Source organism: Epinephelus fuscoguttatus, linkage group LG15 (genome assembly GCF_011397635.1).
Source record: "Epinephelus fuscoguttatus linkage group LG15, E.fuscoguttatus.final_Chr_v1".
NCBI classification, from domain to species: domain Eukaryota; kingdom Metazoa; phylum Chordata; class Actinopteri; order Perciformes; family Serranidae; genus Epinephelus; species Epinephelus fuscoguttatus.
In genome coordinates, this window is record NC_064766.1 from 24,023,996 (window position 1) to 24,049,574 (window position 25,579).

At 42.1% G+C, this 25,579-nt stretch overlaps 1 protein-coding gene across 2 annotated transcripts in view; it reads right to left on the reverse strand.

The window, feature by feature from the left end:
* Positions 1-3,536: 3,536 nt before the first annotated feature.
* The window catches only part of dnm3b (dynamin 3b), a 47,398-nt gene continuing 25,355 nt past the window's right edge, over positions 3,537-25,579 (reverse strand). For both annotated transcript variants that reach the window (XM_049598602.1, XM_049598601.1), the window contains exons 6-21: positions 23,934-24,032; positions 23,569-23,729; positions 23,044-23,186; positions 22,709-22,844; positions 20,937-21,004; positions 20,187-20,325; positions 19,910-19,996; positions 17,057-17,127; positions 16,802-16,856; positions 15,117-15,230; positions 10,374-10,483; positions 9,645-9,759; positions 7,303-7,467; positions 6,897-7,129; positions 6,605-6,778; positions 3,537-5,101 (exon numbers count right to left, since the gene is read on the reverse strand). In XM_049598602.1, the coding sequence (XP_049454559.1) occupies positions 5,059-5,101; positions 6,605-6,778; positions 6,897-7,129; positions 7,303-7,467; positions 9,645-9,759; positions 10,374-10,483; positions 15,117-15,230; positions 16,802-16,856; positions 17,057-17,127; positions 19,910-19,996; positions 20,187-20,325; positions 20,937-21,004; positions 22,709-22,844; positions 23,044-23,186; positions 23,569-23,729; positions 23,934-24,032 (1,913 nt within the window). In that variant the 3' untranslated portion in view covers positions 3,537-5,058. The remainder of the gene's footprint in view (positions 5,102-6,604; positions 6,779-6,896; positions 7,130-7,302; positions 7,468-9,644; positions 9,760-10,373; positions 10,484-15,116; positions 15,231-16,801; positions 16,857-17,056; positions 17,128-19,909; positions 19,997-20,186; positions 20,326-20,936; positions 21,005-22,708; positions 22,845-23,043; positions 23,187-23,568; positions 23,730-23,933; positions 24,033-25,579) is intronic.

The following is a 25,579-nucleotide window of genomic DNA, read 5'->3' on the forward strand; positions in this document are numbered from 1 at the left end:
CTTGGGATTATAAGTTGATGGGTTTGTTGTTTGTTATTTGAAGATTTTTTTTAAAGTTTTTAAAAAAAAAAATGTTTTTAAACAAAACTTTGAAAAAAATGAAAGCTCAACACGAGCACAACGAAAAACAGAAAAAAATCTCAAATTTTTTATCTGTAACAAACCCACATGACCCCTGCACAGTAAGAAGAGGTAGATGAGTAATGTACCTGTGACGACGCAATTTGTAAAATTACCTATATTGTGCAAATGTAAGTGTTTGTTGCAAAAAAGTGTCAACCTGCAACAAGTTGTTGCACTTCAATAAACCTCCTGTGGTGATTCAGCTGTGGGGCTTCACTTCTCAGAACAGAAAACCTCCAGCACCTCTGTAAAGAACATGAAGTACAAACTGCCTTCAAGACAGTAAAAGCATGTTAATGTTAATGTCACTAGAGGGAGCCATATACGCAACATTCAGAAAGAAGACTTAAAACCAACTCTCGTGACCACTGACTCCATTGACTCTATATGAAAAGGGTCACCTCCTCCTACATGAGCAGCGCTGTACCAAAAGGTCACACCCTCATGTGTGATCATATCAGAGCAGCCCGTCAGCTACTGTAACCACAGAGCACATGAGCAGTCACAGTACAGAACACATGAGGACATGTAGGACAGATATACCTTAGTGATTAATTTACCAACAGATGGCATACCTGTTGGTAAATTAATCACTGTAGTCCCTGGGCTTTTTTTCTGATCAAGCTCCACTGAAATGAAAACACTATGTATATGCAACAAATATTTGCCAAATAACAGATTTATTTAATTACTGAAAGAACTGTACAGTCAACTAAGCCTCTGCTGCCACCATGTGGCCAGTAATGAAAATACAATTAGTTAAATATTTAAGGGCTGGGGGACGTCTTTGTCTTCCATTATAATCTGCATACAGTTGAATATTAAGACATGTTTCTACAATTTGCTAAGAAGAATGCTCTGTGGTTGTGTAGCTGGTGGTTTGTGCTGCTCCACAGTTATGCTCATTATACAGTCATTTAGGTTTTGGATATTGGTTTTCATTTATTATGGATGTTTTGGTTCAACTCAAATGATTTTCACGATGAGGCAAACAGTTTCATACATGATTAGATCATTGATGGAGGGACAGTACAGTATGCATAGCACTGTTCCACAAATCCATATTTAAGATGAGGTAGAGCCATAGAGGCACCAGCGGCCAGTGACATATAGAATACTGTATCTATAGTTTGAAGTTGCAAGCTCTAAAAATACTGTTTCATCTTCCAAATCAATGTTATTGATTTGTTAAGTATGTGTACAAAACTGCCTCACAGTGACGACAAATTATTAATTAGTGCCATCTTCTAAAAGATTATCAAATGAATATACCATTGTAGTTATTTGTCTTGTGAGTTTCTTGGACAATCGGCCCACTGATAATATGTTAAAGGGACAGTTTGCTCCCAAATCAATGACACATATTTTCCCTCTTACCTGTAGTAATATTTATCGTTATAGATTGTTGTGGTGTGAGTTGCTGAGTGTTGGAGATATCAGCTGTAGAGATGTCTGTTTTCTCTCCAGTATAATGGAACTAGATGGCACTCAGCTTGTGGAGCTCAACGTGCCAAAAAATACATTTGAAAACTCCAGAAAAACTTCCAGAAATCATGACCTTGTTACTCAAGAGAATCCACAGACCTTGTTGTGAGCAGTTTCATGTAGGAACTATTTTCTTTCTACTGAACTACACCTGCCAACCGTATCACCAAACAGAAGGAAGCGTGCATCTACTGATAACTAATAACGTAGTTAGATATATCTACATTATAGCTCAGCCAAAGAGGACGCCATTTATGTTACATCTCACACTGTCAGGAGCATGAGCTTCACGTCACTTTCCCTTTTCATTCAGAGATCACGACAAAGGTTTTCCACACAGAACCAAACAATAGGGCCACCCCAGTGTGTGTTTTTAGGAGCCGTACACAAGCCATGTTTTTTGTGCCCTCAAATTCACTGTTTTTTAATGTAGATGCGCAGCAGCAGACGCACTCAAACGGCAGAACGACGCCATCCTAGTGCACATGTGTTCTCGAGCACCTTTTTTTCGAGGTGCAACAGCTGCACCTTGAGATAAACAGAGTTCAAGAGTCCCACAGACAATATTTTAGGCCAAATACCTACTTACAAAACAGCACCAAAACAGCGAAGATCAGCTCTGCACTCAGGATATCTGGTAAGTAGGCTATGATACGGTGCTGGTTATGGTTCTTTGGCAACCTCAGAAGCAACCTGCCACTGCGCCCTTAAAAGTTGACACAGAATATGCACAAGAGTCGTGCACAGTGCCTGACCCCGCACTTTCCAGGCGTTTAAAGACGAGGCACGTGTATGGCCCCTTCGACAGCATAACGGCATCACAGAAGCAAAAGAGGGGTGACTGACATGATTTGTAACACAACAGCATCAGCCTCTAGTGTAACATAAAATATGTGTCAGCAGCACTTTCTAAACAATGACAATGGCATTACATGGCAATAAAGATCATTTACGGTCCCTGTTATGTGGCGGCTGTCCTCATCCTCAGCTGGGAGGGCAAGGACTTCCAGGACCGCATTGTTTTCCCAATTTGCAAACATTTACAGCCATTGTTTTTCTTCTTTGAGTTAGCTGCTAACTGCTTCTAGCTGTTCTTTAAATATCCTTGCGCTGGGTCGCACACATAGCATGTCATCAAAATGTCACACCCATTCCGTCTATGGTCCTGTCCTGCCGGTTCTCCCTTGGACACGCAGTTTGATCATTGCTGTTACTACCTCAACTGACGTCTTAAAGACAGGACAACTCTGTTTCCCTTTTCTGTGATCGTACCTTTATAGAGAATAGTGAGGCAGAATAACGGCATTACATTCCCACCTTTAAAAAATGCCTCATGAGTAGATGCACACTTCCTTCTGTATGGTGATACGGTTGGTGGGTGTAGCTCAGTAGAAAAAAAAAAAAGTTCCTCCATCAAACTGCTCACAACAAGGTCTGTGGATTATCTTGAGTAACCAGGTCATGATTTCTGGAAAGAGACACTGATGTTGAGTTTTTTAAATATTTATTTTTGGCGCTTTGAGCACCACAAGCTGAGTGCCATCTAGTTCCATTATATTGGAGAGAAGGCAGACATCTCTACAGCTGATATCTTTATCACTCTGCAACTCACACTAAAACAAGCTAGACTCACAAATATCAGGTAAGAGGTAAGGTAAGAGGAAAATTTTTTTTGACTTTTGGGTGAATTGTCCCTTTAAGCCTCAGTATAAGTCAGTAAGTAAACAAGCAAACATTATTTTGCTGCACTCCAGTGAGAGGTCTGCAGTGCATACACACCGTGGCTTCAACAATAAAGACTCTGTTGACAAAATGAGACATTATGAGGAAGAAGTTTATTGAGGAGCGATACAGAGACACAGAAAAATAACAACTGATGCAATTCCCCAGTTTAACTTTATGCCCTCTGCGTAACAATGCCGTCTCACTACAACTGGAACCATTTCATCGTTGGTCTTCAGCAGATCTTTTTTTTTTTTTTTTTTTTTTCAACTTTCCAATTCTCTGTCTACATTTAGCTTTGGCAATACAGAGTTGTAATTCATGCCAGTAAGGCAGTCTAAATTAGAGAGAAGAGAGCATTTAGTGAATAGAGAGACACAGAGAACGATTAAAGCGCTAGGATCCTTGATGAGGTCTTAATAGTCCACAGGTACAGTATCTCCTTATCATTACCTATATACATCAGAACACAGTTTAGGCCCACATACACAATAACAAACTGACAGAGAAGCACTTGAACATTGACAATAGCACCTTAAGCTCTGATGGAGACGCTGACTGACCGACTGGGTTCGATGGTTGTGAGAGAAAAGGATGTAAGAGAGGCTAGAAGGGGTCGAGAAAAGAGGAGGAGTTTGGGATGGGCATGGAGTTGCATGTTTCAAACCTGAGAAAAAGGCTAAATGGAAACATGTAAATGCATGTTCGTTCAAGACGGTGTGTGTTATTTTTTTCTTTCCCGTCTCACGAGTCAGCATCTGAATCTGAGCTTAAGGCTGCAAGGGTCACAACTTGACCATTGGTACAGCACAGGTGGACACCTATGACGAGGTTAAATGCATTATTGAGGCTGTTTCCATATAGAGAATACTGAAGGTGCTCCTCAGCCTTGCTATGTGTGTATGGCTGCTACTACAACACAGGAACAACTCACAAAAGTCCAACATTAAATTGACCCCCGAGGGTTTTATGATTCATTGTTAACAGCTTTGACCATGAAAACAAATACAACTGAAACGCCAACAAACGTGCAGATGGACAGCACACATGCACACGTATCCTCACACACACCCGTACACGGAGTTACGCACGCAAACACGCACGTACACACACATACTAAGATACAACTTCTGTTCCTAGGAGAACATTAAGCTGATAATTAACACTTAAGGGGGCATTATACAATAAATTAATACAATACTAAATCAAACCCAGCCTACATATAGGCAAATTAGTCCCTCCCCCGTACACACACACACACACACACACACAACACACACACATACACTCTACATACACACACTCCCATGCAATAAAAGCAGCTTATGTGCCATGCTGCATTTTGGAATGAGTAGGGCAGTACGACTGCTGAGCGTATTTTCATGTAGAAGCAGCAAGTGGGGGTAGTGACTGACCTGGTGAGGGGTTTGAGAGGAGAGGGGGGGAAGGTAGAGGCTCCAGGGACCGATACTGGGTAGTGGATCTGCTAAGCAAACCTGGACCACAGGCGAGCAACAAGCGCACATACACATACACCACAAGACAAGTACCATACTGTACATAGATATATGGACATCGTCACCTGGCAGGAAATTGAGGGTCAAGGGATCAAAGACTTCAGCGTCTGCACTAAGGAGGGACCAGGACGGCAGAGCCATGGCTAATAGAGGAGGGGTGGAATGGATGAGGAGGGGGGGAGATAAGTGTATGAGGAACCCATTTAGATGTTTATGGTGGGGCTTGTCTTGTAGGAGATGGCGGGGGCCGCCGGCTTGGGTCAGAGAATGAATGATAATGTGTAGAGAAGAGTGTCAGAGATAAGAGATTCCCAAAGAGAATGAGAAAGAAAATGGGAGGAGAACAGGAAATAAGACAAAGGGAGACAAGAAAAGAGAAGAGATTAGTCTTCACTGTAACTATTACATGTTTGTAGTTTTCTTTTGTATTTATTATTTTTGTTTTCACTTCAATTTAAGTTAGATTCCAGAGATGGGTTTGTTCTAAGTTTAGTTTTTTTGTTGTTGTTTAGAGGTCCAGTGTGGAAGAAGAAGAAGAAGAAGAAGAAGAAGAAGAAGAAGAAGAAGAAGTAGGAGAAGAAGATGACATACTTTATCAATCGCTAAGGGGAAATTCTTTTTTTCCCCACTCTGTTGTCATATACACACAGGTCCGAAATACACACACATGCACAAACAGGACCTATACATGCATTAAATGGAGAGATGTCAGAGTGAGGGGGGCTGCCTCGAACAGGCACCCAGAGCAATTGGGGGTCCTTTGCCTTGCTTAAGGACGGCTCGGCAGTGCCCAGGAGGTAAACCGGAAGGGCTTGGTCCGTATGGAGACCTTGTTTTCGTTTTTAATTCAGTATTAGTTCACTGTAACACCTTTGGTCTTCACATGAATTTAAGAGTTGAGAGTTTAAGAGGATGTTTCAAAGTACAAACAGAACTAACTTCGTCAATATCTCAAACAGCCAAAATTTTGTTGTAAAGATTGTTAAAAACAAAACTGAGCAGCTTGATGAGTTACGATACAACTACTTAAAATTGTTATGGTTCTTAAGCCTAGTCCACATACGCACACGTATATTTGAAAATGTTGCTTTTTCTATGTGTTTCTGCCTTTCATCCACATAATAATTCTGTTAAGGTCACTGAAAATGGACATTTAGTAAAACTCCGTCCAGGGTGAAGATTTTCATTAACTTTCGGTGTTGACGTGTAGACAGGGAAAACACAGTTTTTGGCTTGTAGTGTCACAGTGTATGACGTTATCTTCTTTGTCAGGCAGCAAAAGAGATGTGACCAAAATAGTGCTGGCTCTAACCTAGCTAACAAAGACTTTTTAAATAGCGACACATAAATGTACAGTTACCCTTCAACTATATTAAGGTCAGAATACGGAGGTCACTGATCCAGGTAGCCTTCTGCTAATAGCTTTTATTCAGGCTTCTGTTTGGCCAACATCTTATTCTTCTTCTTTGCGTGGCTTTGCCGTTATACTGCCACCTGTCTGGTTTGGCATGCTCTTCAGTTTTGTTTCTGCTTTTTCATTTGGATGGATATTTTATTTTCAACAGTGTGTTGACCAAAACAGGGTGGTTATTGCACGTCACGCTCCAGTTCGGGAGCTGGTCTTGAAAATCAAACCTGTGCAGGACTGGGCCATGCACATGTGGACCAGGCCTTATTCATTCCTACGCTCATAAAGGCTTCAGACGAGCTTTTTTTGTGTCCTCCAAACAGATGAGTTATGTTAAGGTTGTATTTACCTGGGGATGCTAGGAGGGGCCCTGTTAGGGCGGCTGGGAGCCTGAGGGCTGTCAGCACTATTATTAAAGGGCCCCAGGGGTCCTGGGCGGTTTGGTGGTGGCGGAGCCCCTCGGGGAGCTGGGCGCTGGCCTGAAGACATCCTCCTGGGGGCAGTGGGGCTGGCTGGGGGAGACCTGGAGAGAGGAAAGGATGAAGTGCTGAATAACATTCAGGTGAGAAAGAGCACAGCTAACAATGTTTTTTTTACCTAAAGTGGTTACAGGATGCATGTGTTCAGTTTAATTCCAGTACCTGCGACCACCGGATCCTGCCAACCAGGAGCTGTCGACAGGTGGAGGCATGGGGGTGGTGATGGTGGAGGTGGAGATGTCTCCAATGATGGCCAGGGCCTCCTTCAGAGCCTGGTGGGTCCTCAGCACCTCATCCCTCCTCTGGGCCTGCTCCTGGGACTCATCCATCAGGGCGTTCTGGTCACCTGCAGAGTACAGCTGGGCCAGCAGCTCAGCGTTGATGAAGTCCTTCACCTGTTGGCAGGAAGAGGCAGCGCAGGATGATGGATCAGAGTTGTGAGGTTATTTTTTCCACTCAGATGTTGCCATGTCACTATTAATATCATTAATATTAGTAGTATAATAATAACAGAGGAAAGCTGTCTCCACGGCCCATATAAATGAACATCTGAGTAATCTTTACTCACATTATTGATCATGAGATGCATGATGGTCTTGGGCATGAGGTCCCGGATGCACTTGTTGACAATCGCCATGTAGGAGTCCACCAGGTTACGGATGGTCTCCACTTTACGCTCCAGCTGAGGGTCCATGGAGAAGTTATCTGTGGTGGTGGTGGTCTCGTTCTCAACCTTGAGAGGGAGAAAAGAGAAATACTTTCTAAACAACGAAAACAGAGAAAATGAGACAGAAGTGCATATATTTACAAAAGATACTGACTGCTTAATATGGGATGCTGACATTTTTTGTGTTTCAATTACGACAGCCGTTTTCAAACGATCTGTAGTGCATGATCTTACATGCAGGGTGTGTTTAGGATGTGTCCAGCTCTACTTTTGCTCATTTAACAGAATATAATCTGGGTGTAAAGTAAGGCACAAGAGGTAAAGGGTTTGTATTTGGTCCCTTAATGAATCATAGGGTGTGTTTTGGTCGTAACATGAATTCAGGTCATCTCCCATTCCCTTTAAAGCCAGGTGGGTCTGCAGCTGGCACACTAATGTTAACGTAGCGGATTCGGCAAATTAGGGGAGGAGTCATTTTCTGCTGAGAGTAAAGCATTAACAGTGAATATCGTGGAATATATGAGCAGCAAAACTTTAAACTGTGTTTATAAACTTGACAGAGGAAAATGAAGTGAACTTTAAGCTTCTGATACAATCAGTGACATTACGCTGCTCCTCGTGCATAAATGCGCACAGTGTCTCTCTTAATGGGGAGTCAGACAGCAGCTCTGCAGCTCTGCTCTGCGCTATGCTCACATTTTAAAGAATGTCATTGATATATTCCTCATTAATGATGTATTATGATGTATTATTTTCACCCATACCGCACCATTCTGACTTTAGATCAGGTTTTTGTTGGTCAACAGTGCAATCACTCTCTGCATAGCAATACGTCAACAATGTGTCTGACCACACTTCATAATAAGATGTACACATCCATGGATGAACAGATGGGCCCAAGTACACTTGCTGCCTGCTACTGAAGCGGGACATACACTTCCCATTTAGAGCCGGTTTTTGACCCAATTTTATAGCCACACGACTCATTTTAGTGTCAAACTACATTGTTTGTTGTCCGGTATATAGTGGGGAGCAAAGACCGCTCAAGGCCTGATCAGCTGTTCCCGACTGGCTGTCAGACATTCAGATGAATTTCTGACATGTCAGTTATTTTGGTCAGCCATGGTCAAGCTCTCACACAGCTGAAGCAAAGCCACAGGTCTATTCCCCAAGATCAGTGCTTTTTGGTGTTAATCAATCACACAATGAAGCCTATACCTACCTGTTTTGTTGGTGCTGCTAACTTGCTAACTTGTGTGTGTGTGTGTGTGTGTGTGTGTGTGCATATTTGTGAGGAGAGAGAGAAAGCGAGGGAAACCGAGATAGAGGGAGAATCAAAACTTCGGCTGACCCATTTTTACAGAAATTGATTTTCAGGCTCTTACTGGGACATCTGTCTCTACATTAATGGAACGGTGCCTATGCTAGCAAGCAAACCTCCACCTGCCTGCAGCCCTGAGGTGTTCAGATGAATCTGTGTTGACAACTGTCAATAGCCAGAATAGTCCGCATTATTAATTTTACACGTACAGTGTGAGCACTGAGGTTGTGGCTTGATGATCAGACTGTACAGTGTGAGTACATAAATCATGATCTTCAGTTTTACATTGCAGACAGTTTACTTATACAGTGGGAGTTGGTATTAAACAACATTTCTAAAATGGGCTCAAATCCTACAGTTGATGTGCATTTTTACGGACTTTGGGCTGTGCCAGCAAAAGATGACCATCATGAAAGACCCGCGGCGATATCTTTGGTTGTGGCTCTAAAATGGTGGTCCTGAGTTGCACAGTGAGAGAGGTTCAAGGACAGCTGATGTCACGGTTTTGCAATCAAAGACAGTCTGGGATAAAATTCTGATAGTGTCTGAAATTTGGGATGACCATCTCCCAGTGTGACAGCTGTTATAATAGAAATGCAGCATGAAATGATGCAGTGGCGCTAAACCCAAACATAGACAGATCCATGTCGCAAAGTGTAGCTGCACTAAACTTATAAGATTGCAATAATGGTTGTGCTGCACTGTGTGCCGCTTTGCATAGGGTGTAAGAGAGAGGCCAAAGTGTTGAGGGTAAAATGTTTGCCATCTGCCAAATGTGTTTATTTCTAGTGTTGCCTTGCCTTAAAAGAGAACAGCTGAATAAGTAAATAATAATGTGTTAGGATCAGACACAACAGAAGGCAAGAAACAGTCACTTGGGGAGTAAAAGACCAACTGAGGGGAGAATGAAGAGTTTTCTAACCGCAGCGACTTTCTCAGGATAGACCCCGGCACGTAGGAGAGAAGATTTCCAGCTGTCCACATCATCCTGAGAGTCACAGGCCAACTCCAGTGTGCGATTGTCCTTGTACACATTCCTAAACACCAGCAGAAAATACATTCACTTGTTGAATTCAATAAACATTACAATTTAATCTAACTAATCTATGAATGAATATTTATTTAAAAGAACACATGCAGACAATGCTTCCCATTGTTACAAAAAGTGTTCAACAAAAAGATATAAACTCTGACATCTGGAAGTATTGATAGTATTAGGTTATGTGCCTCCTTCCATGTGGGATATTTTGTTGTTTAACCCTTTCTTGGGTTTGGAGCCAAGAAGGATGAAGAAACTGAATTACCATAAAGTTTTTTAACAGGATGTTCTGCGCTAGTTACTCAAAGTTCAGGCCTGTTATTGTAAACAGTTATTTCACACTTATTTGTGAATCTTGAACACAACAACTATAAAGGACAAACTTCATAAACTGAGCCGTGGATCTGTGAGAAATAGCTCCAGTTTGGCCGAGTCTACAATCGTGCATAGATGCATACATACTGTACAAAACGCATAATCCAAAACATATTTCAGCCGCTGCTCCAGCACACAGGCCTTGAACTCTCTAACTCCATCTACTGCATGTGATCACTGTCAAAAGTTTTATTTGCAGCCTCATGAAAAGCAGAAATTCAAATGTTAAGAGCTGACCTTGACTCCGTATTGAAAATACAGAATATGTGCTTGCTGGACATGAAACTCTTCTCCACATCGCGGACCTTCAGGTTGTCCAGAGGGAGCATGTACTTCTTCTCTTTCTCCTGTGGATGAGGAAAACAGAAGGTACAGATCGTGAGTGGTTTTCTGACTGATGCAATTTGTTATTTTCATGAACTCTTGTGCAATGAAATTGCCGCAGAATTGTGCAAGAATACGTCCATAAGAGAAAGGTGAAATCAGGTTTTTAAAGAGGGAGAGAGGGGGGTGAGAAGAGAGAAAAGGGGGTGACAGGAGGGAGGAGGAATGGGGGAGAAATGAGAGTGGGAGGTAGCGGAGGGGGGGAAGCAGAGACAGAGAAAGAAAAGGGAGAAGGAGAGCACATGTGGAAGTCATTACAGTGTGGGTCAAGACACAGTCGTTCTTCACGGTGCGTTTTGAGCTGGTAGCTATAGGCTGAGTAAACTGAGTAAGTCGGGGAAAAACGCAGATGTACGTGAGCGCTGGAGGTCCAGTGCTCAAACATGTTCATCCTCTGAGGTAGAAGCTCAAGCACAGCTGGGACACATTCACACAAGGCCTGTGACGGATGCTGACGAAGCTCTGCTCTCCATTTTTACCCTCCATCCTAGCCTCCATCTTTCTTAACTCTCTGTCTTTTTTCTTTTATCCCTCCCCCTCTATATTTTCTCAATATTTTTTCTTTCCATTCCAGAGGGGCCCACTTCCTGCCTGATTTTTTTTTTGAAGAAGAAGAAGGAGGGAGAGAGAGTGAGAGAGGGAGAGATTAAATGACAGCCTGGCGTTAAAACTCAACATCTGGTAGTGCTTAGCAGCACACAGAGAACCAGGGAAGGAGGGAGAAGTTAAAGAGACGGCGGGCGAAGGAGGAGGAGAGATCGAGAAGAAGAAAGTGGATTTGCAAAAGATTTGCAGAAGAAAGCCCACATCTGGTCTGAAGGTCCGGAAAGAGGTGGTAGATGGTCCCAGGTAAGAATTAAAGAAGATGAGGAGAGAGGAGAAGACAAGAAAACTCTGCAGACTCTTCTGGGTTGTATCCCCCAAGGGGTCACTACAGCCCATATATGGTCACACGTGTCCCCTCCCTCTTCCTCTCTCTTCCTCTCCCTTCCTCACTCACTCGCTCCCCCCCTCCGTCTCTCTCTTTCCCTCTTTTTTGTAATATCCCCTCCCTGAACGTGCAGCCAGTCTGTCCCAGTCGTCTGAGCGAATATGCCACGTCAAGGCTGGATACTCTTCATGGCCGGCATGACCAAAACGGACCGCGAGGGGACCCAGAGCTCAAACGTCTACCAAAACAAATAAACACGCCAAGAGACGTGCACCAAAAAGGCTGGGGAAGGCAGCAAACGTGGATGAGGCGAATGGCAGTTTTGAGGGGGTTTTCGATAGACGGGATCCTTGCTGCCAAAATGGAGAGGGGCGAAGGGAGGGCAGAGCCGCCCGCGAGCATCTGGAAAACAGCGCACAAGGCCTGGCTCTTAACTCCGGCTCCGTCCACCCAGTGTTCAGACTACCTGTTCATTATCATACTGGTGTACAGTAGTCTGCACATTGGTTAGACTGGGCATGGACCCTCTTCTGTCAGTCTGTCTTTCTGTGTCGCTCTCTCTGTTGGCTCTCCAAGATGTGTGTTTTATTTTGCATCTGTTCCTTCCTTCTCACCCTTTGCTATTTTAAATCAATTTTATAATCTGTATGTGATCTATGTCCATCTGTATTACGTCCTAAGTGCATTCTAACACTCACCACTTCCTTTTCACTTCTTTGTTGGAATAAACATACATCACCAGATCTCAACACTAACTGCAGATTTGACAACTTTCTGTGAAAAACAAAAGTGTTAAAAAAAAACAACTAAATTGTCAGCCAGAGGGAGAAAGAATTTACAGCCAAAACTCACAAAATAGCAAGCTCACATAATTTATAGCATGAATGAGTAAGTGTGCAGGCTGCTAGCCTCTGATGAAGATGTGGTCCACTGGAAGGGGGAGGAGCGAGTGTGGCTGCAAAGCATCTAACACAGGCCAAAGGAGCGAGGGCCAATCAATCAAGTGCAGTTTGAAAATATAGTCAGACACCTCTAGTGAAGTTATTTCAGTGGGTGGCCAAAATGGAGCTGGAAGACTTAAGGCAAAGGACACTGATGTAAACTAGATTGCTGTGGTGTCAAATAACTGCAAAAAGCTGGTAGGAAAAGTCTGCAGATGAAGCCCCAGTGCACAAAGAATATACGTACACACAGGATGTGTTACGTTTGACCACTCAGTTAAATGAGCGTCTCTTTAGGTGGGTTCTTGTTGTTGGTTTGTGGTGAAAGTATAAAAATTCAGAGCGGACGTGCAACTTTTTTACTGTTGCATGTGGAATATTACACTTTAGATCGAGCCAAAATGGTGACTCAGTGCCATGAAGCGATATGAAGCTGAGGGTCAGAGACAGAAACTGGGGGATATTGATATTTAATAAAGGGGTTTCTCTCTGCTGAAACACTGGAGGCTGATGTTTGGATTAAAAACTTGTGATTTTCCTGCCAAGAATGCGAGCAGTTCCAAAGTAACTGCCAACCGCACCAAGAGAGGGAGGAGGGCGCGCCAAGTGTGTGTGCATCCGCACGTGTGCACGTGCATGCGACTATAGAAAGTTCACGGGGTGTAAAACAGAAATATACAAGGCGAAGCCAGCGGAGTCTATAATTTCCTACATTACCACACTAACGTATCAAATGACAATCTGTAGTCCCGATGCTGCACGGCCCATGTGCTGTCTGAGGGCTGAGTGTGCGTCCGTATATTTTGGGTGTCTGTGAGTGAACATTTGGTTGGGATTGGGACTGTTCCAAATTTGCAAAGAAGAAGCGAATCCCAGTGGAAAGAGGTGGGGAAGGAAGGAGGAGGAAAGAAGGGAAACACAAAGGGAAAGGTGAATGGAAAGAAGGACTGAATGACAAGAACCACGGCCAAACTCTTCACATATGTAATTCATACAGTAAACTGCTCCATCATGGTGACTCGTACACACAGGCTAAATTCTCACAAACGGCACCACATAAAAATCTATTTCACACTCTGAGCTGGAGGGAACAGTATTGTCTCTATCCGTGTGCACAAATCCAAATTCTTTTCTGTGTATCTCTCTTAGAGCTGCACCCTGGCAGGAGACTAAACAAGGTCCAATAAACAAACAACAACGCAGCAACAACACCAACTGGCTGAAGGAGTTGCAGTGTGTCTGCCTATCTACACTTGCTGTGCAGAATATCCTCCAACCTGTACAGCAGGCACAGACAGGCAGATAGACATCAGCCCGCCAAATAAGCCAGCAGCACGGGCCGAATGCTGAACCCTGTCGATGCAGAGTGGTGCAAACGGTGTGCTTTTTCTCCGAAACCAGTGTACTGCTGTTGATCTTTCTGTTGTATTATTAATGATGATGGAAGTAAAAATAATAAATTCTGTTTTTATAAAAAAAAATATCCAAGAGATCTGAGTCATTTATCCGCTATTGCTGGTTCCTTTCTGCACAACATCAGACTGTCATCCATCAGTCTTAGTTGAATTTTCATTTTTTTGTAATAGATTTGTATTAAAAGAGAGATAAATATACAAAGAATATTTTAAATTCCACCTAGAAGACATTCAGAAGAGTTGGCACATGTTTGTATCTGATCCACCCTTATTCATTGATGGATTACTGAACGGGCCCACCAGGCAGAGACCCAGGGGCCCCCTAGCCTTCGCTTGAAAAATGTCTCTCAAATTAACACATACTGATCAGGAAGAGACTCAAAATGATCACAAACAGATGCAAAGGGAACTTCAGAGAGACACAAAATAACTACAAAAAGGGGCAAAAGAACCAGAAAAAGGAACAAAATTACCTCAAAGAAACACAAAACCACATAAAGATGCATAGTGACAACAAAGAGATGCAAAACAACAACAAGAAAGAGGCAAAACTGTCACAAAGTCTGTGTATATTGCTTTTGTGTAGGACAGGTAGTGGGGCCTTTTGCATATCTGTGCCATGGGGCACACTGTCTCATAATCAGCATCAAGGTTCTAAATATAAATTTAAAAAACACAAAAAAAGGGTCAAGACCACAACCTCTCTAACTCCTGAGGGAAATATCTGTCTCTTTAGCTGCTAAATCCTCCAACTAAAGTTGCTAACTGTGTCTGTCTGCTCTTTGGTGCTGAAAAGGTATTGCATTGTGGGTATTCAGAGCATCTTTTTTCCAAAATCAATGCTATGAGAGTGGTGAGACTGCGCTAAAACAGATTATGCACACGGTATTTTACAGTGTACTGCTTCAGCAACTAACGTTACGTGAAGCATACGATGGGCCTTGTCTCTCTCCCCCTGACAGATACTACTATTCCGTCAGCATTACACCATCAGAACCTCACTGTTCTGACACGCCCACTTTTCAACAATCAAACCTTTCTTTTCATGTCCAAATCAATGTGGCTGAGGTCTGATTCAGTCATTCATCTCTCCCTTGTCCTCCTCCTGATCTAATGCTGCGGGAGGTGTGTATTGAGCCACTAAATCTAAACCTGCCCACATTTAGCAGTCCAATGAAAGGTGTAGGATTTGATCTAAATCCCTCTTGTAACTGTGTATCGGTCAAACATTCAGTTTCATTAGGAAATATGTCACAGTAGAGAAGCTAAAGACGATCTAACGTCTGTTTCACCGGGACTTTAAACTCACCTCATCGTCCTTGAACCAGGAGAGACTCTCAGCAGTCAGCACAAACCAGTACTCCTTGGCTCCTCCCTTCATGATGCTGATATTGTTGATGGTCAACCAGCCTTTGCGAATGACCTGAGGGGAGGGTGAGGTCAGAAAATCAGAGATTGCTGTTATGCAAAAAAAAAAGTAAATAAAATAAAACAAGAAAACAAGAGGATGACTCTTCATCCGTGATTTTTTTTTAATAAAAAAAAACAACAACTCACTCGCCTCTAAAACAAATCTGTACGACACATCATGGCTAAAGCTAGCCCAAATTAATCTGTGCAGGTGATCAATGCATGACTTGCGATGAGATGTGTGTGAAGGTCAGGTTAGGTGTGTCACTGTGTCTCTGTGACTCACTCAGAGCCGAGCATGTGACTGTGTGTCAGTGCAGTCTCATTCAGGGAACTGTGTTCACAATACCACAAGCAGAGGCCAGTGTTAGCGTGTTAAGTGACCATTGCGTTAAGTGCTTCAAGCGCACAATAAAGCATCTGTGTGTGTGTGTGTGTGTGTGTGTGTGTGTGTGTGTGTCTCAACTGTGTTAGGTGTATTAACCCCACAAGCCCTACACAAACAGGCCTGCAGGCACAGTGCCAAGTGATTATTAGGTTAGATTACTGTCAGTCTCGCACCGCCTAAGACTCACTAAGGAGGTTACCCAAATCATTACAAAGCCTTTCTGTCATAGGCAAACATTAGAGGGCTGCTTTGTGCCTGGATCCATGGCAGAATACTAAAAGAAATTCTGACACTTGAGATATTTAACTGCCAAACCAAGTGATATTTTAATTTCTATTTTGTAGTTGGCAACCCCCTGTAGTCTGCGGACGCTGGTGGGTGGAGGGGGTGTTAGAGAGTAAATGGTTAGAGAGTAAACTCTTACAATCAGGCCTGATGCGGGAGGAGAGGAGGCCTGCAACAGGAAGGAATGTGGGGGATTTAGAAACCTTGTGGCACTAAAAGAAAATGGCAACTTTTCTAGTGCAATATGACATTGCCCAACAGTAGCATAAAAAGCCAATTTGCCATTCTGGCCCCCGTCAAATGGAAAACGAGAAAAACGACAGGTTGTTATGCAGCAGCGGTGCCGGAGAGCACCACACAATGGGCAGAGGTGTTACTGCAGGCACAAAATGACATTGCAAACCATAACCCACAATGAGCGATACTCACCAACAGACACCCATAAGAGGGCAGCTGAGATTCTCACTAAGGGATGGGGATGAAATGCAAAGTGGCACCTTGATGACACAGGAGGGGTTCAAACAAAGGGAAATGTCTCAACAACAACACCAGTGATGATGGTGGCATAAAGTAATAGAACCCAGTGTGATTCTTTTACTGAGATAAAATCATAAAGAAGCAAACAAACCACTGTACACAACTGGTGCCCCACTAAACATAATACACCATGCATAACTCAAATATAAAATAATAATGATAGAATCTCAGAAATCATAAGGCTAAAATAACATAAAATGTGTGCATGCAGATCTACTAAAATAAAAGAGCATCTTGGATGAGGTCTCTTTCATTTCAGCATCTCTGTCTTGTCTCTGCGGTAGCCATCCTGCTGCTGTGTGGGTGCACAGTACTCCCTTGACCTTGTGCTCCTTCTGTTTATGTGTGACACACAAGACATGACAAATGCTCACCTGATTTCCTGCTGAACTCTGGCTCTTATTAGTCTGACTGCTCCTCTGCTGCGCACTGCGGAGGAGAAACAACAAAACAGGGACAGCAGGAGAGACGGGATGACGGGGAGGGAAAGGTGAATGTAGAGGAGAGAGAGAGGGGGAGAAAAAAAACAAGACGGGGTAAAAGGAGATCTTCTAAACATTTGTTTTCACCAGCCTGATGTGGTTATTCATGCATAATTTATCAAGCTAATAGATAGATGGAGTCTTTACTTAGCAAAGCCAATGAAGTCTTCGTGGTTAGTGTTGATGTAAGAGAGCTGGATGTCTATCAACAGCAGAACCTGGAACAACACAGAATAAATAACATGAAGTGAGTCATCATTGAAGGGAAACAGTGGTCTGACATTTTGGGAAATATCGGGAATCGCTGAGAGTTGGCAGACAGGACTGATACCACACTTCTTATGTTTGTGCAGTAAATACGAACCCACATCCAGCAGCCTGTTAGCTTAGCTTAGCACAAAAAGTGAAAACAAGGGAAACAGCTACCCTGGCTCTGTCCAAATGAAACAAAATCCAATTACTTAAACTCTGTCCAGTCTTTGTGCTAAGCTAATTGGTTGCTGAATCAGTACAGATATCTAAATAAGTAGCTGTAGTCTGCAGCTGGTTACCCTAGCTTGGCATAAAGACTGGGAGCAGGGAAAACAGCTAGCTTGTCTCTGTCCGGTACATAAAACCACAACATGTTGTTTTTACTCTTCAGTGTTTGTACAGAACAAACAAAATAAATATAAAGTGATTTTGTCAACCTCAGACAGAGCTAGGCTAGCTGTTTATCCCTGCTTGCAGTCCTTGTGCTAAGCTAAGCTGGTTGTGGCTTCATATTTACCATGCAGATATCTAAATATGTAGCTTTAGCCAGCAGCTGGTTAGCTTACCTTAGCAGAAAGATGGGAAACAGGGATAAACAGCTAGCCTGACTCTGCCCAAAAATGACTAAATCTACTTATCATCACCTCCAAAGCTTATCAGTTAACAAGTCATATCCATTGTCTTTCAAGCTTTTGTGCTAATCTAACTAGCTACTGGTTGTTGCTTCATTTTTACCACACAAATAGCTTAGCTTAGCATAAAGACTGGGAGCAGGAAAGAACAGCTGGCTTGTCTCTGTCCGATACATAAAACCACAGCGTGTCTTTGTGTGCTTCAGTTTCTGTGCAGATTAAACAATTGGCATGTGGATTTTGTCACCTTCAGACAGAGCCTGGCTAGCTCTTTACCCCTGTTTCCAGTCTCTGTGCTAACCTAAGCTAACCAGCTGCTGGTTGTGGCTTCATATTCACCATGCAAATATCTAAGTAGCTTTAGTCAGCAGTTGGTTATCTTAGCTTAGCTTAGCACAAAGATTGGAAATGGGAAACAGCTAGCTTATCAACACATACAAAGCTTATAGTATTAATTAACAAGTCATACAGTCTCTCCAGCCTTTGTGCTAAGCTAGATGGCTGCTGGTTGTTACTTCATATTTACCATACAAATAGCTTGGTTTAGCATAAAGACTGAGCAGAGGAGAGCAGCTAGCTTGTTTCTGTCCGGTACATAAAACCACAACGTGACATTTTTACTCTTCGGTTTTTGCACAGATTAAACAAAAGAAATATAAAATGTTAATTAGTGACCTTTAGAGATGCTGGTATATGGATTTTGTCAACTTCAGCTTTAGCCAGCAGCTAGTTAGCTTAGCTTAGCACAAAGACTGTAAATGGGGGAAACAGCTAGCCTGGCTCTGCCCAAAAGTGACAAAATCTACTTATTATCACCTTCAAAGCTTATTAATTAACAAGTCTTATCTAAACTCTTTCCAACCTTTGTGCTAAGCTAACTGGCTGCTGGTTGTTGCGTCATATTTACCACACAAATAGCTTAGCTTACCTTGGCATAAAGACTGGGAGCAGGGGAGAACAGCTAGCATGTCTTTGTCCGGTACATAAAACCACAACATGTCTTTTTATGTTTTTTTGGTTTTTTTTTTACAGATTAAACAAAAGAAATAGAAATTGTTTGTGACCTTTAGAGATGCTGGCATGTGGATTTTGTCACTTTCAGACAGAGCCAGGCTATCTGTTTCCACCTAATTTCAGTATTTATGCTAAGCTAAGCTTACTGGCTGCTGGTTGCAGCTTCAAATGTAGCCTTCAAATGGGGTCATGTTTACCGTGTTCACAAGTAGAGTTTATATTTATATACCTCTTGTGGTATTTATGACCTCATAACTACATTTTTTTGTGAAAGCTCAGAGTTTACAAGATTTGATGTGTTAGCTAATGTTTGCAGAAATGGCAGAAGCCATGAACGTTAGTTTTTCAGTTGAAGGTAAACTAATATATTCTAATTTTAGTCATATAGTATTTATTTGTAATTTTAAAATATGAGGAAAATGGTGATATTCCCAACGTCCTCATCTATTTCCACTGTCATTATGCCTTTGCATTTGCTGCATTATGTTACCTGCTCGCTAGCTTGCTAAAGCCACAGTGGCTTCTTAACATCCTTGTTGCCTTTGCCTAGCAGAGGTGCTCTCACAGCTTGACTACTTTAACACCAAGCAAGTCATGTACATGGCTTCCCTTTTGGTAACCATGAGTTCCACTTGTAGGCAGCAATATTTACCACAGATATCTAAATGTGTGGCTTTAGCCAGCGGCTGGTTAGCTCAGCTTAGCATATAGAATGGGAGCATGGAAGCTAGCTTGTTTATGTCAAGCACATAAAACCACATTGTGCCATTTTTTAACAAACAAGATGTATAAAATGTTAGTTAGGGAGCTGAGGTGCTGCTACGTGGATTTCATTACTTTTGGACACAGCCTGGCTAGCTGTTCCCCCCTGCTTCCAGGCTTTATGCTAAGCTAAGCTAACCAGCTGCTGGTGGTAGCTTTGTATTTACAAGTCAATTTTAGGCACTGTATTTGTTCCCTAGGGGGCAATTTGCTGGGGCTCATAGAGTAGTACAATAACACAATATAGGACATTTACATTTATACAGTATATGTGTGTAAATATGGATTTAAAATACATGTCACAGACCTTCCATTGTATCTGCATACTAACAAGCATTACCTGGTCCTTGGCCCGACTCTCTCTGTCTCGGATATGCGAAGTCACAATTCTCTCAGTTTCCTCACGCAGCATGGGGAAGCACTCCAGCTGAAAACACATCACACAGCTTATCACTCGTGGTACATAAGAAGAACGTGGAATAATGAATAATAAAACAGTGAGCTCATCATTCATTGAAGTGTCTTTCATTCATTCATCCTTTTTCGACTATCCTTTCTTCCCTTTTTCCTCTCTCTGTCTTCTTTTAACTTCCAAACCTCCATAAACCCAGACTTACCTTGGTGGAGCACTGGCGCACGGTGTTAATCAGTTCCTGGATGACCATGTCCACACACTTGACACAGGGCTCCTTCAGCTTTATGACCTGCTTCTTTACAATGGCCTCGAACGCCATATCAGGGGTGAAAAGTCCAGTCCTGGAAGCCACCAAGAGGAAGGAAATGTACAATTGAGATGAAATGTGGTTTTCATCTTCTGTGACAGCTACTTTAATAATATTAACAGACTCTGTACTGTTTCCAGTCTGTTATTGGAATAATAAATAAAGAGGTAGGTGCAAAAACTTTGGTAAATATTGGACCAGCTTTTGTTTTTGTAGGCTAAAATGTGTTTCTTTAAATGTCATATTTCTCACTTGGGTGGCAATTCTTTTGGTTGTGGTGGCAAACCGCTGCTGAGCTAAAATAGAAACACACAGCGGCTGGACTGAACATGTAAAAGTAAAGGGCAACATCATGCTCCTCCATTCTTCACAAATTCCTCTCCACACCATGTATTTTTAGGTTGTTTGCAAACCAGATTTAAACATCTGTATTTTATTTATTTATTTATTTATTTTTTAACACATTATGATGTGTGGCTATAAATAAAAGCATTTATACCTTAATGAAAGGCAGACAGACAAGAGTGATGGCATTACTGGTGGGTATATCCCAAATATTTGGAGGAACTGTGTGCTTTTTGGGAACAAAACAGATGTGGCTACAGTTTAAAAATCCCATATTTAATTTGGTAGACCAATACCTACCTGATACCGTGGATGTTCTTGATGGCATAACTGATCTCACGACGCATCTCCTTCTCATCACACTCCATCTGAAGGGAACAGAGGAGGAGTTTAGACAATGAACACAAAGAACAGAGTTGTAAAACTGTAAATCATGGGAGACAGCATGAAGAGATAGAGCACAACAGAGGTAAAAAAAAGAGTTGTGAGATAAAGAGAGAAAATAGCTGAATTTGCAAGATGAGTATGGACATGTATTGATAATAGTGAAGCTATTTAGAAATCACTCAAGAAAAAAAAAATAAAGAGAGGATATAAGAGGCCATTTTACAGTGTTAGTGAGGAGTTGGGAGGAAACAGAGCAAAGAAAACCAAGGACACAGAGAGCAAAACTGTCATTTAGTTTTACAATCAGACTTAATTGTCTTAAAATGAGATGAAATAAGTATACTGAGGTGCCATTATTTCAACTGTTCCCCGTGCACTTCCCTTTGTAGCAGGAATTTTTGAGAGATTGAACAAGACAGAATAACAGCAAGATGACTCACTGCTGTTGCTATTGCTGTTGCTTGAGGACATAAGGTCATGAACTCTGTATTTTCCTGAGAATTTGTGGGTTTTAGCAACCTGGGAGGAGTTTAAATTCTACATTTAAAAAAATGACACAATGGGATTCCAGAAGAGATTCAATATACATAAATCTGACCACTGTAAGCCACAAAAAGAGTTTGTCAGCTCAGTTTCCAGAGGGAAATGTTTGCATTGCTCATTTATGCAAACCACAAATAAATAAATGACATTTGCACATTTCATAGCTATTTTAGCAACATTTCAAAAGTGATGTAGCATATAAGCTGACTTTGTCATCGGGAGGAGGAGGGGATAGTGGATAGTGTGTCACCTAGCTGAAAGTCATTTCTTCACTCTTTTAGAGTATTTTATAACACCAAACGTGGGTGTTTAGTAGCAACCCATCACTGTTTTTCCAGAGGCTTTAAGCCATCAAACATGGGTGTTTCGTAGCTACCTGACGGTGTTTTGCCAGCATCTTTTAGCCACCAAACATGGGAGTTTTCTAGCAACCTGTTGCTGTTCTTCCAGCGGCTTTTTAGCCACAAAACATGGGTGTTTTGTAGCGACCTGTCACTGTTTTTGTAGCAGCTTTCAACCACCAAGTGTGAGTTGAGTGTTTTGCAGCATTCTGTTGCTGTTTTTCCAGCATCTTTTAGCCACCAAACATGGATGTTTTGTAGCTACCCATCACTGTTCTTCCAGCGGCTTTTTAGCCACCAAACATGGGTGTTTTATAGCGACCCGTTGCTGTTTCTTCAGTGGCTTTAAGCCACCATATATGGGTGTTTTGTAGTGACCTGTCGCTGTTATACCAGCAGCTCTTTAGCCACCAAACATGGGTGTTTTGTAGAAAACCATAGCCATTTTCTAGCAGCTTTTAGCCACCATGTGTGGGTGTTTTATAGCAGTCCATCACTGATTTTTCAGCTGCTTTTAAGGCTCAAAACTGTGAATTTTGAAAGAAAATTATGATATTTTCCTAACCGTTACCAAGTGGTTTTTGTACCTAAACCTAATCTCATGTTAACAGCAGCATTGTTAAAACATTAAGTTTCAAAGTATCCACTACCTAATAGTGTGTATATGCTACATAACCGTGGTTTGCAGAAACATGCAATGCCAGTATTTCATCTGGGTCAAACAGTTTCACATCAGCTGATTTTTTTCCATTTGTTTTGGTTTTATTGCAGTGCCATCTTGATCTATGTGCAACACATCACCTTGACCAGCTCAAAGGGAAAACGCTCATGAAAGATGCGATTGATTTTCGCTCCACCAGACAGCTCCACTGTGTCCACCTGATCCCCTGAACCCTCAATCCTTTTCTCAAAGTCCACAGAGAACTGCTGCACCATCCTGAAAACAACAACAAAGACACAAATCTGATTAATAAAAGACCAGCTTCTGACATCTAGAATAAGAGCTGCTAAGCAACAGGTGCCATGGGAGAAAGTAATGATCTCTTCAGATATCAGATGTTTTGCAGGATACTTAGATTTTATGATCCAAATCTAATGTAAATGCTCTTGTTGTGAGAAAAAATCGGGGCACTGACTGCAACAGCTGCTTGGTTTTGCGGGATGGGTCATCTGGTCGGTATCCCCGGTATTCCTCAGCCTCCTTGTCCAGAGCCAACAGCTGGGACTGCAGCTTGCTACGGAAAGCTGGCAGGGTGTCCCGGATGTGGTTGGTCAATTGCTGTGAAGACACAAAGCCAGCAAAATCAAATTAATTATAATCACACAGGAGCATCAACAACTAGATTATGTTATTGCCATTTTGGCTGTACAGTGATCTACTGATCAAGCCTGTATCTTTCACTCATAGATAATGTAACATTCATACAATAAAAATGCAGAGAAAATGTGGAATGCCAGCCTGAGTGAAACTATAAATTATTTGGAGCTGAACTAGAAAAAGTGAGCACATTTCCCACCTACTGCCAATGTTGTATCACCCACAATGATGCGCCGTACAATGCAAGTAAAAAAAAACAAAACAAAAAAAAAAACAAGGCCGCCCTCTTGTTAATTATGTAAAGTGCTTTGTGGGAAAGCAACAAGAGTAAATCTATGATCACCTCGTTGAGCACTTTCTGCAGTCGTGGGGTGCCCATTTTATCAGCCATGTGCCTGTATGATGCGTGGGAAAAGAAGAACTTCCTTTCAGCCTCCAAAGCTGCCTTGATATCTTTTTTCCCATCAATGTCCTTCTGACTGCGGTTCACCACTCCAATATAACCTGCGAACGAATAAACACGGACACAAATTGAGAGAAATAATGAATCACAATCCCAGGATACAAAGGCGGCAACAGCACGGACAAGATAAACAGAAAAATAAGTAGTGGAAGTGAAAGAAGGTAGAGCAAGGACACAGTTATTGGAACTGTTTCAAGAGAAAAAGTGAGTACAATAGCCAAAGTGAATCTGGCTGGCACACACACCTCTTCGCAGCGGCAACAACTTGTTCTCCAGAACATCTCGAGCATCTGTGCCCTCGTCCATCAAATCCAGTTTGGTGATTACTCCAATAGTCCTCAGACCTAGAAAAGAGGTCAAAAAGAGGGAGAACAGTTGTAAGAGAAATTTAGAAATGCTTTTAGGAAGTTTAAAGGAGCTGTATGTAACATCCAGAGCATACCTAGTATTCAGAGTGCACACAGCATTCAACATGGAAGTGGTTAAGTCAGCGTTAGTCTCACTCACCAGACCTTTCTCAAGAAAAGAAAGGTCTGGCTGGGCCGACTCTCACTTTAAGATTGGAGGAAAAAACGCCCCAGCTGCTTGTATTTCTTGAACCAATCACAATCGTTCTTGGCAGTGCCACAGCAACGGTGTGCTTGCAAAAATATTGCCGGGGGGAACAGGTTTTGGTGTAACACGCCCACAAAAATATCGCCTACAGGACACAAACCACGGCAGAAAAATGGCTACATCCCCGCAAGATCAAACACTGCAAAAGTTAGTAAAGGACGTGTTGAAAACGGTTGAAAACTGCTACACAACCGGAGGTGGTAGAGCGGGACTTCAGCGGGTGGCTCATTCCGCCCAGTGAGAGGCTGATCTATGAAGCAAACTTCCGCCCACTCAGACTAAGCCAGCATCTTACAGCTAATGGTGCTGATAGCGCAAACAGCAGGAAATGCATCTCTTTACGGATGTAAAGAAATGCCACTGCAGAAATGGTAGAAAAGTTAATTCTGAATTTTTTTCACTGTCCAATCTTGCGGAACAAATAAGTAAGCAGGTTTGCCTGTCTGGTGTGTGGCCAGTTTTATGAAATATTTTCTTAAAAGACCTATGATCCACTATGTATGCACTCTATATCTTATACAGCTAGCAAGCTACCAAGTTAGTTAGCTGAACATGTCAAACTTTTGTTTTCAAAAATGTATAAATAGAGCTATATTCAATTTATCAGTCTGTTAGCTAATTTGTTTTTATGCTAACTTCCTGTGGCATAGTGCATATGATCTGTCTGAAATCTATAACAAAAGCTCAATTTTTCCATCAAGGCAAAATTCAGACCAGTAAAAAAGGAAAATGGAGTTTCACAAACATGTCGGAGATCATGGATGTTCTCAAAGGAATGCATGGGCTTTCAGCTGAGTTACATATGTACATACATCTATGTGGAAATTTTCAGAGTGGCCAAACAGTGGTACTGCGATTTCTGTTGTCCATCACATGATGCCGTTAGGCACGAAAAGACTTTTTGTGAAAGAGACGTATGTAAATCAGTGGATACGTTTTTTTTAGCGTCATAACCCAAATGACTCGTTTCACTATCAGGATTTGATCCATTCGATCTGATAACATTTGGAATGTCTGGAAGAGCCAAAAGATTTAATCATTTTATCTCCATTCAAGTTAGCAGAGCGCTAAACCCCAAGTAGCCAGCCTGGATGGAAGTCTTCAGTGCGCTTGCTCTATGGGCCCAACGATGCAGAAGCAGCGCCAATCATCTGGATAATATCATACCCTGGAAATAGAGCGTTTTTAGCTTCATAAGCCACAGAGCAACTTTCATAGGAATTACAGGGGTTCTGCCTTCAATGCTGATTCCAGGTCTCTTGATACATTCATGGTA